Source organism: Sesamum indicum, linkage group LG6 (genome assembly GCF_000512975.1).
Source record: "Sesamum indicum cultivar Zhongzhi No. 13 linkage group LG6, S_indicum_v1.0, whole genome shotgun sequence".
NCBI lineage: Eukaryota > Viridiplantae > Streptophyta > Magnoliopsida > Lamiales > Pedaliaceae > Sesamum > Sesamum indicum.
Window position 1 is genome coordinate 16,475,837 of NC_026150.1, and position 16,013 is coordinate 16,491,849.

General features: G+C 38.6%; 3 protein-coding genes across 5 annotated transcripts; 1 reads left to right on the forward strand and 2 right to left on the reverse strand.

Annotated features, from left to right (window-relative positions):
* LOC105164653 (protein ANTAGONIST OF LIKE HETEROCHROMATIN PROTEIN 1) lies at positions 1-2,103 on the reverse strand. Its single transcript, XM_020694379.1, has one exon. The coding sequence runs from the start codon at positions 1,903-1,905 to the stop codon at positions 379-381; it is 1,527 nt and encodes a 508-aa protein (XP_020550038.1). The 5' UTR covers positions 1,906-2,103; the 3' UTR covers positions 1-378.
* Positions 3,106-10,488, reverse strand: LOC105164650 (peptidyl-prolyl cis-trans isomerase CYP57). Of its 3 annotated transcripts, XR_002287208.1 has the most exons (12): positions 10,094-10,488; positions 9,186-9,364; positions 8,996-9,097; positions 8,538-8,635; positions 8,291-8,429; positions 7,658-7,877; positions 6,940-6,979; positions 5,847-6,039; positions 5,240-5,380; positions 4,765-5,011; positions 4,307-4,423; positions 3,106-3,738 (listed from the first exon to the last, which is right to left on the reverse strand). XR_002287208.1 is itself a non-coding variant. In XM_011083351.2 (10 exons), the coding sequence occupies exons 1-10, from the start codon at positions 10,311-10,313 to the stop codon at positions 4,871-4,873; spliced, it is 1,473 nt and encodes a 490-aa protein (XP_011081653.1). In that variant the 5' UTR covers positions 10,314-10,488; the 3' UTR covers positions 4,481-4,870. The 3 variants fall into 3 exon arrangements, 1 of the variants encoding a protein (XP_011081653.1); XR_002287207.1 differs by lacking the exon at positions 3,106-3,738 and having other exon boundaries at positions 3,805-4,423; XM_011083351.2 differs by lacking the exons at positions 3,106-3,738; positions 4,307-4,423 and having other exon boundaries at positions 4,481-5,011.
* LOC105164654 (U-box domain-containing protein 51) lies at positions 11,337-14,469 on the forward strand. Its single transcript, XM_011083354.2, has 8 exons — positions 11,337-11,663; positions 11,809-11,885; positions 12,052-12,176; positions 12,239-12,439; positions 12,586-12,781; positions 12,858-12,947; positions 13,024-13,452; positions 13,530-14,469. The coding sequence occupies exons 1-8, from the start codon at positions 11,474-11,476 to the stop codon at positions 14,250-14,252; spliced, it is 2,031 nt and encodes a 676-aa protein (XP_011081656.1). The 5' UTR covers positions 11,337-11,473; the 3' UTR covers positions 14,253-14,469.

The window sequence follows — 16,013 nt, forward strand, 5'->3', positions numbered from 1 at the left end:
TCAATGCACAACGGAAGATTTCATTTCATAAATGAGAATTAAAATAACTATTCATGGTTTTGAAAGTTTACAATACAATACAATTCTTGCAAGTATAACACTGCAATGGAACAGTTAGTCTTGAAACTAATGGAATTCACCTAAGTAACTGTCAATTGTAAAAACTGAACTAAATGTGCCTGTGATTTCTGTGTATGACTTCAGCCTACGAGACGATAATAAACATCAATTTGCCCAAGGGGAAAAGCACCTACCATGGAGAAACAGAGCCCCTTGAACAAATTGCCAACTGTGTATTGTACAAAGGTAGAACAGAAGATGTATAATGTCATTCTTCATTCTGGAATGAAGAGTGGAGAAGGCTTTCTTCAAATTATCCTAGGAAAGAAATGATGTGCCAGCATGGTTATGATGCAAGAGATTGTGAGCTATTGTATCTCTTGCCTTCATTGCGTTTGCCGATCTCAATCCAATCTCAGGAACCATCGCATCATCAATGAGTTCAAACTTAAGCGATGGATCCAAACGCTCCTCTCTCAACTCACATATGTTATGCAACACGCAGCATGCTCCGAGCACCACTGGCAAGTCTTGAAGTTTCACTTCAGTTCTTTTCTGCAAACAACCCCACCTGCCTTTCAATCTTGCAAATGATTCTTTAGCAATCCTTTGAATCTCCCCAATTTTCTCATTGAAGGCATGCTGAGTCCAAGTCAAGTGCTGCTGTGTATAAGGCACCAATACCCAATCCATCAACGGATGTCCAGAGCCCCCAACAATCCAAACACCCTGGTAGAATCCTGCATTCGCCCGCTGGAAAAGAGTGGACTTCTCCAGCACTTGATCATCAGTCATTGAACCAGGATAACCAATGCAAACATCTGTAAACACTCCCCTCGGATCGACAACTCCCTGAACGGTGATAGAATATGACGTCTTCTGATTCCTCTCAGTATGCCTCCTATTGAAATAGGCCGCTACACTAATCTTAGGAGCAATAATGGGTATGTGTGTAGTATACATGGATCCAACCACATTGGGTATCCCAGATATGGATTCAAATTCTTCCTTGATCCTCCTCACACTCTCCTCATCAGGCCACCTAAGATACTTGGGCATCAAAACGCTCCTTATTGCGGAACAAACCTCAAGGACAAGCTTATGACATGTTGATATCCCCAATCCAAACTTCTTGGAAACCAGCCTGAGCGGCTCACCGGTGGCCAAACGCCATATGCACACCGCCACACGTTGCCTAACTGGAACAGCATCCCTCAACATTGTATTTTCCTTGGCAACAACAGAGCTCAGCTCATTACAAATCAAGTCAAACGTCTCCTTCCCCATCCTAAACGCCTTCTTAAATTCCTCCTCCGGAAAATCCGGACTGCTACATTGATCCCACCAATCTTTAGACCTATTCTTAACCCACAACCGCCTTTGAGGCCCGGCCGCTGGAGCTTTATCATTCGAGGCGAGGTTTTGTTCACTAGAAACAGAATCCTCGGCACCTCCTGCAGTACCAATGGCCATTGCCGCAACGTTTGTGGCAGCAAAAGCATTAGCCTTGGCCTTTCTTTTCCTCGTCCCTTCAGCGCGCTCGGCGTCCTTATGATAATCCTGCAAGTCGGAGTAATAATCCATCATAGCCCGTGTCCTCTTGCTATGATTTTCTTCCAATTGAAGCCTTTCTTCCTGATTGGCCTTCTCCAACTCCTCAAGATCGTTCTTTTCTTGATCCTCAAGCAAAATCAAAGAAGTGATAATCTCGTTGAGCCCTTTAGTCTTCACTTGCTTCACGTCCACGTCTGCGTCCACAACTCCGACGCCATCATTCGTGTTTTCTCTTCTTCTTCTCTTCCTCTGCTGCGGCGGGTGCTGCTGCTGCTGCTTGTTCTCATTCATCTCTCGAAACGGGCTTCCTGAAAAGAAGGTCTAAAGCACGGAAAAAGAAAAAGGGTTGCAATCAGAATTCTGTGAGAAAATGGAAAGCCTGATATACATATACAGTAGAGGTGATTGAGAGAATGTGTGAACGGCAATGTGAACGCATGGTGAATGTCAAACTACAAAAGTGGGTTTTTGAAAAACTTTGGGGTCAGCTGTGAATACGATATGTATACATATACAGAGAGAGAAAACGTGTGGGAAAGGTGTGAACACGGCATCGGATAACGAAGTTTCCAGGACAATATAATAGAGACAGATGGCGGGGGGGTTTGGATTAAGGCGGTGACTTTGGGCATTTCGGTTGTACCTTGTTTGCCCTTTTTTCCACATATCACTCGTCTGTTTTATCTTAAAATTTTCAAAATAATTAGATAATATTCTGGTTAGGATACATGAAAATATCAACTATTAAGCCCAAGATTATGTTAGCCCCAATCATGGCAGCATATAATTCTACTATTAAAACCTAATCTCCTCTTATCTGATTCTGAAAGTGTATTTGTCCCGCTTTATAAGAAATATACCGCCAACTAATAAGTACCATTTCAAAAGATAACCCAATTTTAATAATTGATTATATAGAAATAATCTGATTCTAGATTATGTAAAAGTATTGATCTGACTTAATTTATTGTTTTAGGGAAAGGTTAGCCCCTAAGGAGTATGTGGACAATTCCTACAATGTTTGATTTATGATACATATAGATGTATATAGATGGAGATACAAACTTGGGGGGTGCTTGTTTATCCAAAGTTGAATTTGAGCAAAACGTGAATGAGAATGTCCCCCAGATTTTGATGACAAGCCAGCCGACAACTACAACCATTCAAATCTCATTCTCTCCCTTTTGCGTCTGCATATGACAATGTTTTATTTGCACTAAATTGGCTGCCCAATACTTTGTCATTCATTTTCCTTGTGCTTAAGATGGCAAAAAAGAATAATAATTATTTGTTTTCCAAATACAAAAACCAGATTGTTGTAATTGCGTCTTGTCTGTCTCTTAGGTTAACTATTAAACGGCATTCAGTCTCATTCATACTGTCAGAGAGAGACAGAGAGAGAGAGAGAGATTCTTTACCATGAAGAAAGTGAAAATCTGGAATCTGCAACAGACAATAGGAAAGCAAAATGGGGTGAGAAGAAGTCAAAGAAAGTGGAATCCAATAGAACCCTCTGCTAAAATTCCCCAAGTCCTTTTCTAAAAGAAAAAACAGACTTTTGACAACATCTTAAATCATGTGCCGTCAGATTAAGTTACCATGGGCAATTGGAAAGGTACCCTAAACAAAGACCTTAATGCCCGTCTATGGTATTGCTGCGACAATTTGCCTGCCCCTTGTGCTATACTAGAACTTTTTGAATTGAAATTGAACTAAAAACTTCAATTTATCTTCTCATTCTTGTTTTTGCTGCAAAATAGCTGACAACAAAGACTCTTCTGGTCCAAACGCCACTTTTCTGACGTTCTCATTGACCAATTCCTTAAATACCTTAAATAGTAGAATATGTGCTTCACAAATAAATAAGTTGGAGTAGCCAATTAAAGTGATTCAAGGTGGTAATATATTATTATGTGCTTTCCAGAAAAAGGCTGTATTAAGGGCCTGCTCTGCTCATACGCGGTAACAGCTATGAGCAGTAGTGTAGCAAATTTTCCAACATAGGGAAAATCGAAGAGATACACATATGGCAGACATCAAATAGTCAAATGAAACCATGTGCATTTCTGGCAAGTTCAAGATCCAGATTGGGGCTTTTCTTTAATTCCCAGCATGTGATGGATACTGCAACGAAATAAATATTCACATTCATACTAACTCAATTGGAACTCGGAACATGAATGCTTTTTTCTTATAGAAGCTGGAGATGAAACATGAATCCATACCCCAATGTCAGAAATTCAAGTTCAGGATTAGCTGAAAACCAAGTGGTTCTTCACATCGGCTCAACTTTCTTTAAACAGAAAACACGGCGTGCTAATAGTATTATATTTATCAGGACTTGTTTTGGCATAACATCATTGAAAATTGAAGAGTAGAGTACATAGGCTCAGGTTTGACCACCACCAACCATGTGATATTAATGCAACTGATTAGAAAAATACACAAGTAACCACAACTCAGCTTTAATCTTTGATTAATTCATCATTGCGCATAAATTCATGTTAATTTTGGACCATAAAATTTTAACTAGGACGACATGTTATTGATGGATGTGAAACCTTGTAATGTTTTTGGTATTAATGGTCAAACACCAGACAAAAGAAAATTCTTTGTAACACCAGGTCTGGACGTCACAAGATATATTGTGTCAATTACTTCTCATATATGCTAGATATCACAAAGAATATACCTTGATTATGTGAGGGGGATGTGAAAATGGGTGGACGATGTTTTCCACATGACAACCAGATCTATCTCCTGTTGATCGACCAAGAATGTTCCATTGGGCTGTGGTATCTACGAAAACCTAATCGGAGGAGGGAACATATTCAAGCAGTGAAATTACATCAGTAACAACCCGAAAGAAATATAAAATCGGCAATAGTATATAGATAATTATGGGATGATGAATTCCTGCAATCAATCCCTATGTCCAATGCCCAGAACAGATTGTTTCTTGGACAATCTATATCGCACGCCCGGATAACTTACATTTACATTTATGACATGTGGGGGGCAGTGCACGAGCAAATATACACCTCTAAATGGAAGAAAATTGATAGGTAAAACAGGAGGACATCACCAGGAACTAGTTTTTTCTGTCCATTCATACTACAAGATAAATCAGGCTGCTGCCCTGTGAAATACCTGGACTCTCAATAGAATCATTTTTGATCTTGTTGTCAAGGTATGGTCAGTGTCTCAAAGCTACAGTGATACCCCCGACGTCATATTTAAAGGAGCAGAAACAGGTTCAAGTAAGAGATTTCCCAGCCCATTCTCGTTGTCTTCGCTTTTCCTTAGCCTGCATTTTGTTGAATTTTTCTTTTCCTTTCTCCAAAAGAGGGTCATGCACTACATAGTCATTCGGGTCGTCACTGCGTGACATATGATTCTGCAGAATAATGCAAATTGGACGTTATTCATTTTTGGTTTAAAAGAAATAACATAAACGAATAAAAATATAGAAGTCAACTAGCTACATAAGTGTTGTAAGGGCTCAGGAAATGGATAGCAGCTGTGGTTTCCTGATGAGCAATAATGCACGGAAAGCTCATGGACGGGAAAAGCTTTTGTCAGAAAAAGCAGAAAGTTCAACTACATGTGGTGGACAGCAGACTACCTTTCCAGGCTCAGGAGCAAACTTTAGCGTCACTCCCATCCAATCTGACAAATCATCATCCTTGCGACCACCATGTTCACCATTTGATCCTTCGGATTTCGTTGAGAAGGTCGACTTAAATTTCTCAAGCTTTGCTAGAATCTAGAACCCACATGAATACACCGTTAAGAAATTTAACAAGCCACAGATTTAAAAAGCCACAGAAATAAACCAACTTGCAAATATGAAAGACCTAGAAAGGAACAACAAATCTAGACAATTCAGATTCAATATCTAACATGTACGCCTGCTGCAACATTGCACCGAATCATTACTAAAATCTCACATTCTTTCCACAGGCTTGAGGATTTCTTTTAAATAACTGTTGTTTCCATACCCTAAATTCAACCAGATTCCTCAGAAATTTAATGCAAACTAGGGATCCATATCATAGCAAGCTTTGTTATACAATGACAAATGGTATGTTCCTCTTCCATGACCCGCTCCAAAAACTATACAGAAATATCTTTGGTTGGGTAGTGGAACCTAATAAAATTGCAGAGAAGAAGAACAAGACTTTGAAAGATAAACAAAAAATGTCCAAAAAACAAATAAAATCAAAGCATACCTCATCTTCATGTCCTTGACGCCTACGTTTCTTCTGCTTCTGCAGCTGTCTTTCCCGTTCTGCTTCTCCAAGCAACTGTAAATCTGCATCTGCATTAGCCATGCGTTCAGCCCTAGCTTCTGAACCTATTCCTTTTTTCTTCAGCGACAATCTATCCACTTTTGGCCTTTCATCATGTTTGTCGACACTGGACCTGGTAAGTGGTAAATCAAAGTATAGATTGAAACTGTTACCCTGCAGTCTCAATCAATCAGAGGAAGCGTAATAAAAGAGATATGGTCGACCATTGTGAAAAAAATGCACATGCCAGTGAGGTGAAACAGATTCATGCTCGGCTTTAAGATAAAATGAGAGAATAATATTCACCAACACTTAGGCCATAATTCATGTTATGTTGACCAGCTCATCAAGAAACTAAAACACAAAAAAGAAAATAAAGTTCCCAGCTAATTTGAGTTGTGTAAAGAGTGTCCATAGCATATCTACATGCCTACAATTTCTTTTCCTATTTTTTTTTTAATTTTTTTTTTATTTTATGGTTACAACAACTTTCATTTTTGTCACTTCTCAATTGTAATATCACACAGTGTGTTCTCTATTAATCAAGGTAACAAATATGAACTTTATCCCTCACTGCGATGAAACTGGCCATAAAAGGATGTTATCTTTACTCTCTCGTTTCCTTTGCAAAACTGAGTTTGACTCGCTCCTTTTGTGAAACTGATTTTTAAATCAAACTTCTAAGCTTAAAAGAGATACACTAACCAATGCAGAAGTCACAGAATCACTACTGAAGAGACATGTGAAAAGAAAAGAAAAGCAGTGGCAACCCTGTTCTGTGCTGGTCACTGAAACTGAATAAAGAGTCAGACCAAATTAGCTCTTGTCACTGACACTGGCAACAAAATATTAGGTGAAACTTTCAAGAATAAGTGGCCGTGTGACAATGAAACACATAGTTACATACAAGAATCAATGATAATGCTATCAATCATTTTACCTGCAAACTTCAGTTTACGATACAAAAATGAACATATACTTCAGTTTACATGAGCATGACTGTCGAGAAAATCTCAAGCAAAAATAACCATACCTTGGTGGAGATGCTGTACGTTTCCCTGAACCTACAAGCTCTGCCCATGCAAAGTTGAGTTTATGATTAGAAAGATACATGTCCAATCATTGAGAAGAAAATAATAATAACAGAAACTTCTGAAGCAGATAACTTTTCTTTACTATAAATGGCACAATAATTTTCGAAAGCTTCTGAGCTGAAAAATGGACAAGTTGAATCAACAGGAATTGCAAAGAGAGTACCCTTCATTAATACCAGAGCACCATACAAACTTCATGACTGCTCAATGGACACATTGTAAAATCATGAAAAACCACAGACAACTATGTGAACCTTTAACCTGTAGGTTAACGTGACTCTTGTAAACTATCTATATATTTGTCAACTGCAGTAAGTATTGAGCATACGTCAGTTATGATTTTTCTTTTCCCCAGAATTTCTGTCTGGCTTGCAGTTGCTCATCAGAAATCTGCTTATATAATAAATTAAAGTTAATTAAACTTACGGGAGCTAGTGAAGTGAAACCATTATGCTCAAAGTACGCAGGCCACGTCCACACTCTAAGATGAGATTCAATGGCATAAGTAATTCATTATTGCATCTTTCACAATCATCCACTCTAGATTATTCAATAAACACTTATGAGCCTAATTATGAACATGGTGTTGACATCAGACCTAAGTACAGGAAATGTAAACAGAAACCCACTTATCAATTTCTAAAGTTTGGAGCTCACCATAAGGCAACTCTTTCTTAGTTGGTAGGTCTCCAAGCTCCTGCCTTCTTCTTAGTATCTGCTGGCGCATTCGTGCATCAAAGCTAGCCTCATCTTCATCACTATACTCTAAAGATCCAGAATATGTGTCACCTAATTCTTTCTGTTGCTCTCTCTTTGAGCTTAGAGCTTCTCTCACAATAAATTGTGCGTCCTTTGCCTTTCGACCTTCAGCTGAGTTCTGCACAAATAAGTTGCATCAGACAATATGCCTTACATGAAATTTAGTAAATTAATAGTCCAGAAAATTTTTCTTGTGCACTTCAATCTCTTATATGCCATAAAGAGTTTACCCATAGAACACAAGACTTCCAACATATGAATCCCCGAAGCAGAGAAATGATAAACAAATTAAAAAGCTTCAATCAGCACAGGAAGTGTGAACTCAAAAGCATACAATTAGATATTGTAACATGTGATGTATAAGTTAAAGGTGAGGAGAAGACATAACAACTGCATTCTAAAAGTTGACGCTGCACTGTAGTCAGATACTTTGCTATTCATGACAACGTTATCAGTGAATCAAGCAGAAGCCAATTGGAGACATAATGAAGCACCGAAAACAATAATCTACCAACAGTTACACATCATTACCAAATCAGTTTCAGGGCCTTCCTTCAGGAGGCGGGGATCGTTCAAAACATCATGACTACTTTTTATTCTAGTATTGGAAGCCACAAGTTCCTTCTCCTCTTCTTCAGCTTCTTCTCCAAATGAAAGCAAGTTCAACTTTCTGAACAACAAATTAAAAGAATCGTTATCTTATTATTCCAAAAAAATAAGTAATATCAGTGAGAGGATTGCTATATTCCACATCAAAATGCATGGACAAGAAACCTACTTGGTAACCTTCTGCTTTATTTCTTTCTTTTCAGACGATGGTAAAGACTTCGCAGCGATTATCCTTGGGACAATGTCATCAAATGGATTCCATAACACCTATAAAGCAGTTTTGAGAAGAAAATTACACAACAAAATCCTAAGGTACACGACTGCGTAATGGAATTAAAAAAGTTTTGACTAAGGTTTATCTCCACTAACTGAAAGTATACGTCCACCTGTTTTCATCCATACCATTCACATAAAATAACCTACTAAAACTAGGATAAGCACATCACTCCGAACAGTACAGGAAAGTATTTATTCCAGTTGAGGTTCCTAGGGTGTAAGATTACAAAATGCTAAGCCACATGGATCAATTGAATTTTTTATTGTCCTACGTTTCCTAAAATGCAACTGGAGCTTAACAAGTTGTGAGTATTCAGAAATACAAGAAGCTTGAGCAAGACAAATTGATACCTCAACTGAAAGTATTTTAGGAAGCGGGTCCAGTGGCCTATCATCTTTATCTGTCTCAACTTCACCTAACTGTAAGAGGTTAAATATTGAATCTCCAGTTACCTGCAAAAAGAATTAGGTAGACTGTCAACTCCAACACGGCAAGTCACGCAATCTAGAGATGAAGATAAATATATTAGACCATAATTACTTTTCCAAATATTGTATGCTTCTTGTCAAGCCAGTCACAACGATCCAAGGTTATAAAGAACTGGCTGCCATTTGAATTAGCTGCTCCAGCACCAGCACATGCAACCAAACCCCTGTGCTTAAATCTTAGACGAGAATGAAACTCATCAGGAAAAGCACTGCCGTATATACTCTCACCACCTGTACACATACAATAAATGAACAGGTCAAAGAGAATGTACGGTAACAGAATAATTAGATTTAAGGATCAAAATCAATCAGATAATGAACTATTTCCCAGCATCATGACCTTTCATGCCGCCTTTTGATAAAGGAATTTATTAAATAGAGTAACATCTAGTCGAGTAATACTGAGTACAAAGATTTTCAGGAAAAATTAGTTTATTTAGCGAACGGAACCCAGAAAGCTACCAATTCCATCATGAAATAACCTAACCCACACAACTGAGTTGCAAATGCTGTAAAACATTCAAAACGTACAAGAACAGATCACATCATTCAATTCCACAATAACTAACATTCAGACGGTACTTTACTGCATGTGAACTCTGCGAAAATTCTCGTGCCACCTTTTATGGTCTAATTATACGAAAAGGTGATCAATGAACAATCCTCAGACACTTTGCAAACTTTATCCTTATTTCTTTTTAATCATATAAACCCAAAGATGAAGCATCAGGTGAAGTAAGAAATACAATGAGTAATTTTTGTACACACTGAATTCGTACAAAATGCTCAATCTAGTATTGGTAACTTCAACTTAAAAATCTCGACTTGCGCAGTTTCCAATTACTTTTTCCTTTCCCAAACGAATTAAAACCCTTGAACATTCAGAAATGCCTCATACAGTTATGTACATGAAACTAAGGTTAGGGTTTGAATTTCATACAAATTACAAAACGACTTTACCTTCTCCAGTGCCGGTGGGATCACCTCCTTGTACTAGAAACGACTTAATGACGCGATGGAAAACAGTATTATCATAATAGCCTTCGAGGCACAGCTGCACGAAGTTGCGGACAGCCTTGGGCGCCTCCTTCGGCCACAGCTCGATGTCCAGTGGACCGAACGACGTTGTCAGTATCACCTTCCCCTTCGTCGGCGGTTCCAACACATACACCGTCGACATATTTAATCAACTGTGTATTGAATTATTATGTTAAAAAAATCCGTTGATTATTGTAGCATTCTATGTTGTTGTGAGTTGGTGACTGAAGATGTAGCCCAGGTGGATTTAGGGTTTAATTAGGGAGATTCTAAGCTGAAGAATTTGGATCAAGACGACGTCGGAGTTATTTTACTGGAAATAGCATATCCACCCCTCAATATTTCGAATAATAAGACGACGTCGAAATTTATTTTACTGGAAATAGCATATCTACCCCCCTCCATTTCGAATATTTCATTTCTTCTATATTTACTTTGAATATTTATCGATGTATTGAATTTATATTTGAATTTGGATATATTATATAATATAATAATGAATTTTATTTAAAAAAAAAAATGAGGTTAATTATAAGTGAATCTCCAACTTTTTTACAAAAAAAAAAATGAATTTTATTTAAAAAAAAAAATGAGGTTAATTATAAGTGAATCTCCAACTTTTTTACAAAAAAAAATCTAAAATTAAACTTACATTCACTTTAAAAATTCATTATTTACACATAATCCACTTTTGTTATAGTTTCATTGCTTTATGAGAATCGAGTCCATGGTTTCTTTGACATCTCAAAAACATACATGAAATGTTAAATATGGGCTAAAATTGAAATTTTTTGTAATTTCCTTTTATTGACGTCAGCGTTTTTCGTCTAAACTTTAATAGAAATATGTCAAGTATAAAGAGAAAATTTTCGAAATGCATGTAAGTGTAATTTTAAATCTTTTTGCGAGAAAATATAATTTTACCTTTTCAAATGAAATCTGAGTGTTATTAATAAAGAAAAAAAGGAGGAGGAGGAGGAAAAATAAGATCATAGAGAAATAAAAACAAGAATGGTCCATTAGAATCCGATCATCAATCAAATAATTAAGGCATAATATGGCAGAAGGAAATGGATGGACGAGAGGGATTGAGAAATCAATGTTAGTTATGTTTGTTAAGTATTTCACTTACACGTAGATTATAGATACGTAGTTAGAGGTGAAAATCTCTTTGTCTCTTGTTTCTTCACATTTCTCATCAGAAAGCCTGGGGAAAGGAAGGAAAGTGGTGGTTCGTGGTCGCAATGGCTGTGGCGATGCAGCCGCGCTAGTGGCCGTAACCTCATTGCACCACCACATTCTATGAAAAAATTGATTTCCATAGGATCATTTACCAGCATTGTGACCATGTCCCCCCAAGTTCTATACGACAACAATCCCACTGTCGTGGCCATTGACAAAGACAAAAACAGCAGCTTGGCTGTTAGATGGGCGATTGATAACCTGCTTATATTCAACCGGACTCTTATTCTGATCCATGTCAGGACTAGAAGTAGGTATCCTCCTTCATGCACCGGTTTTGTTGCTTCTTTGCATCTGTGTTTTATTGTCCTGTGAGAGTCGAGTCCATGGTTTCTTTGGCATGAATCAGCCTGATTTGTAGCATTGACATCGACTAACAAGGTGTGTGATTGCAGATGGTGGTGGGGATGCAAATGGTGGATTAGCAGAGGAGGTTTTCAAGCCTTTTCGTGCATTTTCTGCACGTAGAGGGGTAAGTGAAATTTCTCCTCTCTCTATATGTGTTATGGCGGACAGAATTTTTTTGTTTTCTTTTCTTCCTGGAATATGTTGGTGGGATGTGAAATAGAAATAATTCGATGCTGTTTTTTCTCCAAATTTGTGGCTTTGATCCGTCTGGATCTTCGAGGATCTTGCAGATAATAGTAAAGGAAGTTGTCCTAGAAGGCATAGATGTACATACTACACTTTTAGACTACATCAGCAGCCACCAGGTGACCAATATTGTTCTTGGTGCCGCATCAAGGAACGCCCTAACGTTAAGGTACCAACTACCTCAGCTGAATCTATGTCTTCAAATCCTCCGTTGACGGCCTTCTTGTGCAGGAAATTTTGGACCCATGATCTGCCAACCTTGATAAACAAGGCTGCTCCGGACTTTTGTTCGGTGTATGTAATATCAAAAGGTAAGGCACAATCAATAAGGCCAGCAGCAACTCGAGACGTTGCTAATTCCACAACTCCTAGGCTGTCACCTCCTCTGGCGTCGGCCAAGTCTGATCATTTTGAACCAGAAAACGTAATCAGGTATTGAACTCAAGTGCTTCAGTTTCAAGAAAAATTTTGTGTGCGTCTCTCTATCTTGTACTTCGGTTTCAATTCCATGGAAGATTTTTTTTAATTTTTCTTGCAATAAAAAATTGTAACATCAAAAACTAAAAATTCATGAACAGGCCATCTCCTGTAAAGGGGGGCAGGAAAACTGCTGATAGTCAAGGTGTTCCTAGAAAAGGATCCAGAAATGCAGGCAATGGCAATTCCCTGGATATTGATTCAACTGAGCCAGCGATCGACCTTCAATCAGGGGACACCATGAGGGAGCAAGATATTACCGTCGTGGGAAAGGACAATGATAATTCCTTGTCTTTAGTAAGTAATGAATGAGGATTTTGTGTTTGATATAGTTCTATTAGAGAATTTACTAAAGTTTATTTGGAAATGACAGAGTGAAGTTCTAAGACTAAAGCAAGAGATGAAAGAAACCATGAATATGTACAATGCAGCTTGCAAGGAAGCAGTTTCAGCCCAACAAAGGGTAAAAGTTGATGATGTCTGCGTCCTGGTGGAACTTTATAGTGCACATATTAAAGTTTTGTTTGCTAAACTTTCAGGCCGATGAACTCCAAAAAATGAAGCTGGATGAAAAGAACAGATTAGAGCAGGCACGGCTTGCTGAAGAGGCAGCCCTTGCGCTTGTAGAGATTGAGAAAGCAAAATGCAGAGCTGCCATTGAAGCAGCAGAGAAAGCACAGAAAATAGCCGAAAAGGAAATGCAGAGAAGAAAGCAGGCAGAGATGAAAGCCAAGCGTGAGGCAGAAGAAAAGTATCGAGCTCTAGATGTATTGTCAAACAACGATGTCCGCTACAGAAAATACACCATAGACGAGATTCAAGCAGCCACCGACAAATTTGCAAAGTCCATGAAAATTGGCGAAGGTGGTTATGGTCCTGTCTTTAAAGGCAAACTTGATCATACCCCAGTTGCCATCAAAGTACTTCGACCTGATGCTGCTCAAGGGAGGAAACAATTCCAACAAGAGGTAGCTCTAGCAAAGTTTTTCAGTTAAAAATTTACTAAAATCTTGGTTCTGCCCTAATTAATGATACATACATGCAGGTTGAAGTCCTGAGCTGCATAAGACATCCAAATATGGTCCTGCTGATGGGTGCTTGCCCTGAATATGGATGCTTGGTGTACGAGTTCATGGACAACGGAAGCCTAGAAGACCGTTTGTTTCGCAAAGGAAACACACCTCCCATCCCTTGGGGAATTCGTTTCAAGATTGCTGCTGATATTGCAACAGGGCTCTTGTTCCTACACCAGACTAAACCCGAACCCCTTGTTCACCGGGACCTAAAGCCAGCCAATGTCCTGCTGGACCACAATAACACTTGCAAGATCAGCGACGTCGGTTTAGCTCGACTAGTTCCTCCTTCGGTTGCAGATAGTGTAACTCAGTATCACATGACATCGGCTGCAGGCACATTTTGTTACATAGATCCTGAGTATCAGCAAACAGGGGAGTTAGGAACTAAATCCGATATATACTCACTGGGGGTCATGTTGCTGCAAATTATCACTGCCAGGCCTCCAATGGGCCTCACCCATCACGTCGAGAGGGCCATCCAGAACGAGACCTTTGCTGATTTGCTAGATCCAACTGTACCTGATTGGCCTGTCGAAGAGGCCCTGAGCTTTGCAAAGTTGGCCCTGAAGTGTGCCGAGCTGAGAAAGAAAGACAGACCTGATCTTGCTAAAGTCATACTGCCGGAGCTTAACAGGCTAAAAGACCTTGGAATGCAACATGGATTAGGTCATTGGCACACTATGCATGGATGAAGTCCTCGTAAAAGTTTCTCCTAGGTGATAAAATTATTACTAATTTTTTTTTGAACTATTAAGCATGCTTGAATAGTTACTGAAGCATGTGAACCCTTTTTTAAATCAAAAGCAGCACTCAGTGAGGATATGAACTCAAGCCGAGAGCTGGGAATCTTGAAGCTTTGAATGTAAGAAATTTAATGGAAATTACATATAAATTGGAAAACTATGGATAGATAAAGTAAGCCATATAACTCTGTGGTTAACAGTTCTTTGTTGGCAAAGAACATACATGTCAGTCAAACTGAGATTGTTCATCTCTGGTAGTTTGAAATCATTATTTAATGAAAACATTACTATCGTAAAATCGTTGTCTTCTTTGATGTCATTACTACATATTCAACCATACAAAAATCTATACACTGTCATAAGTCTATTTCATTAGTTATACAGAGGAATGTCTTATTTTGTTCCAACATATAAGATTTCTTCTTGAGTTCAGATATTCAAAGAAAAGAAGTCCCTGAATCAGAATCTGCACTGGAAAATGAAATCTTTTTCTAGGGATTAGAGAATAAAAAAGGGATGATTCTAAAGTCCCTTAAAAGAAAAGCATATGCAAAGCATAAAGTGTGGAACAAACTTGGGCGGAATTGGTGCCCACAAATATGGATGATGTCTGGAGATAAAGGCGCAATAAAAAGTTGGAAATGCTACTGCCATTTACATCCCGCTTTCGATCTCTTTTCAACTTTTTTCCATACAGGATTACACATATGCTCCAAATCCGGATCCTACAGATGTATTGATGAGTTATAAAAAAACTAATTACCAATATCAATGCATAAGGATTGCGTTATCCGCTTCAAATGGATTAGTATTTTCAGAAATGAGAAGCACACAACAGTTGTTCCACACACTTACCTTAAAAGCAAGAAAATGCTTTGATCAAATATATGCGTATCTGATAGGTTGCCTGTCGAAAACCATTATTTGTGTTTTTCTGCAGAGTCCGGTTTTCAACGTTTTAAGTTTTCTATACTCAGCAAGACATCCTAAAAACTTGCACATTAGCAAAACCATAAAGGTTCCCCGTTGTAAATTCTATAAATCGAAGTTTATTGAATAATTGAGTAAAAGGGAAAATAATTGTTTGATCTGTGTTTGTTGCACTCCTGAGTGTCATAGGATAAAGAAGCTTCCGGCCCCTCATTCCAGATTCTAATCTAGGCATCCTTCTCTATAAATACATTACTGCACACAAGCACCACAAGCTAGCTAGTAATCAGCCACAACTGCATTACTTCCAACCGTGCTTAGAGTGACGGAAACCAAATGGTCAAGTCTTCAAGAATTCTTGCTCCCATGAAAAAAAAAAGTTGGATTGTTCTTGTCTTGATTGTGCTTTCAACTTCAAAATCTGAAGGCGACTCAGGTGTTTCATCAGCAGGTCTGCTATGTGTTAGCAACTGCGAAACGTGCCCTGTCGTATGCTCACCACCTCCATCCACTCCACAGTCGACACCACCACCATCAGCAGCCCACCACTCCCCTCCACAACCAGTTCATCCGGCGCCTCCGCCACCATCAGATGGTGGGGCCGTTCCTCCACCTCCTGAGCTATATGTATACAGTCCAGGCACCACAGTACCACCTGGAATGCTGCAGCAGAATTTCTCTTATCCATACTACTATTTCTACACTTCTAAAGCAACTTGTTCACTTCCTGACCTTCACCCCGGCATCGTTCCTTTCCTGATGTTTGTGTTCTTCCAAGTT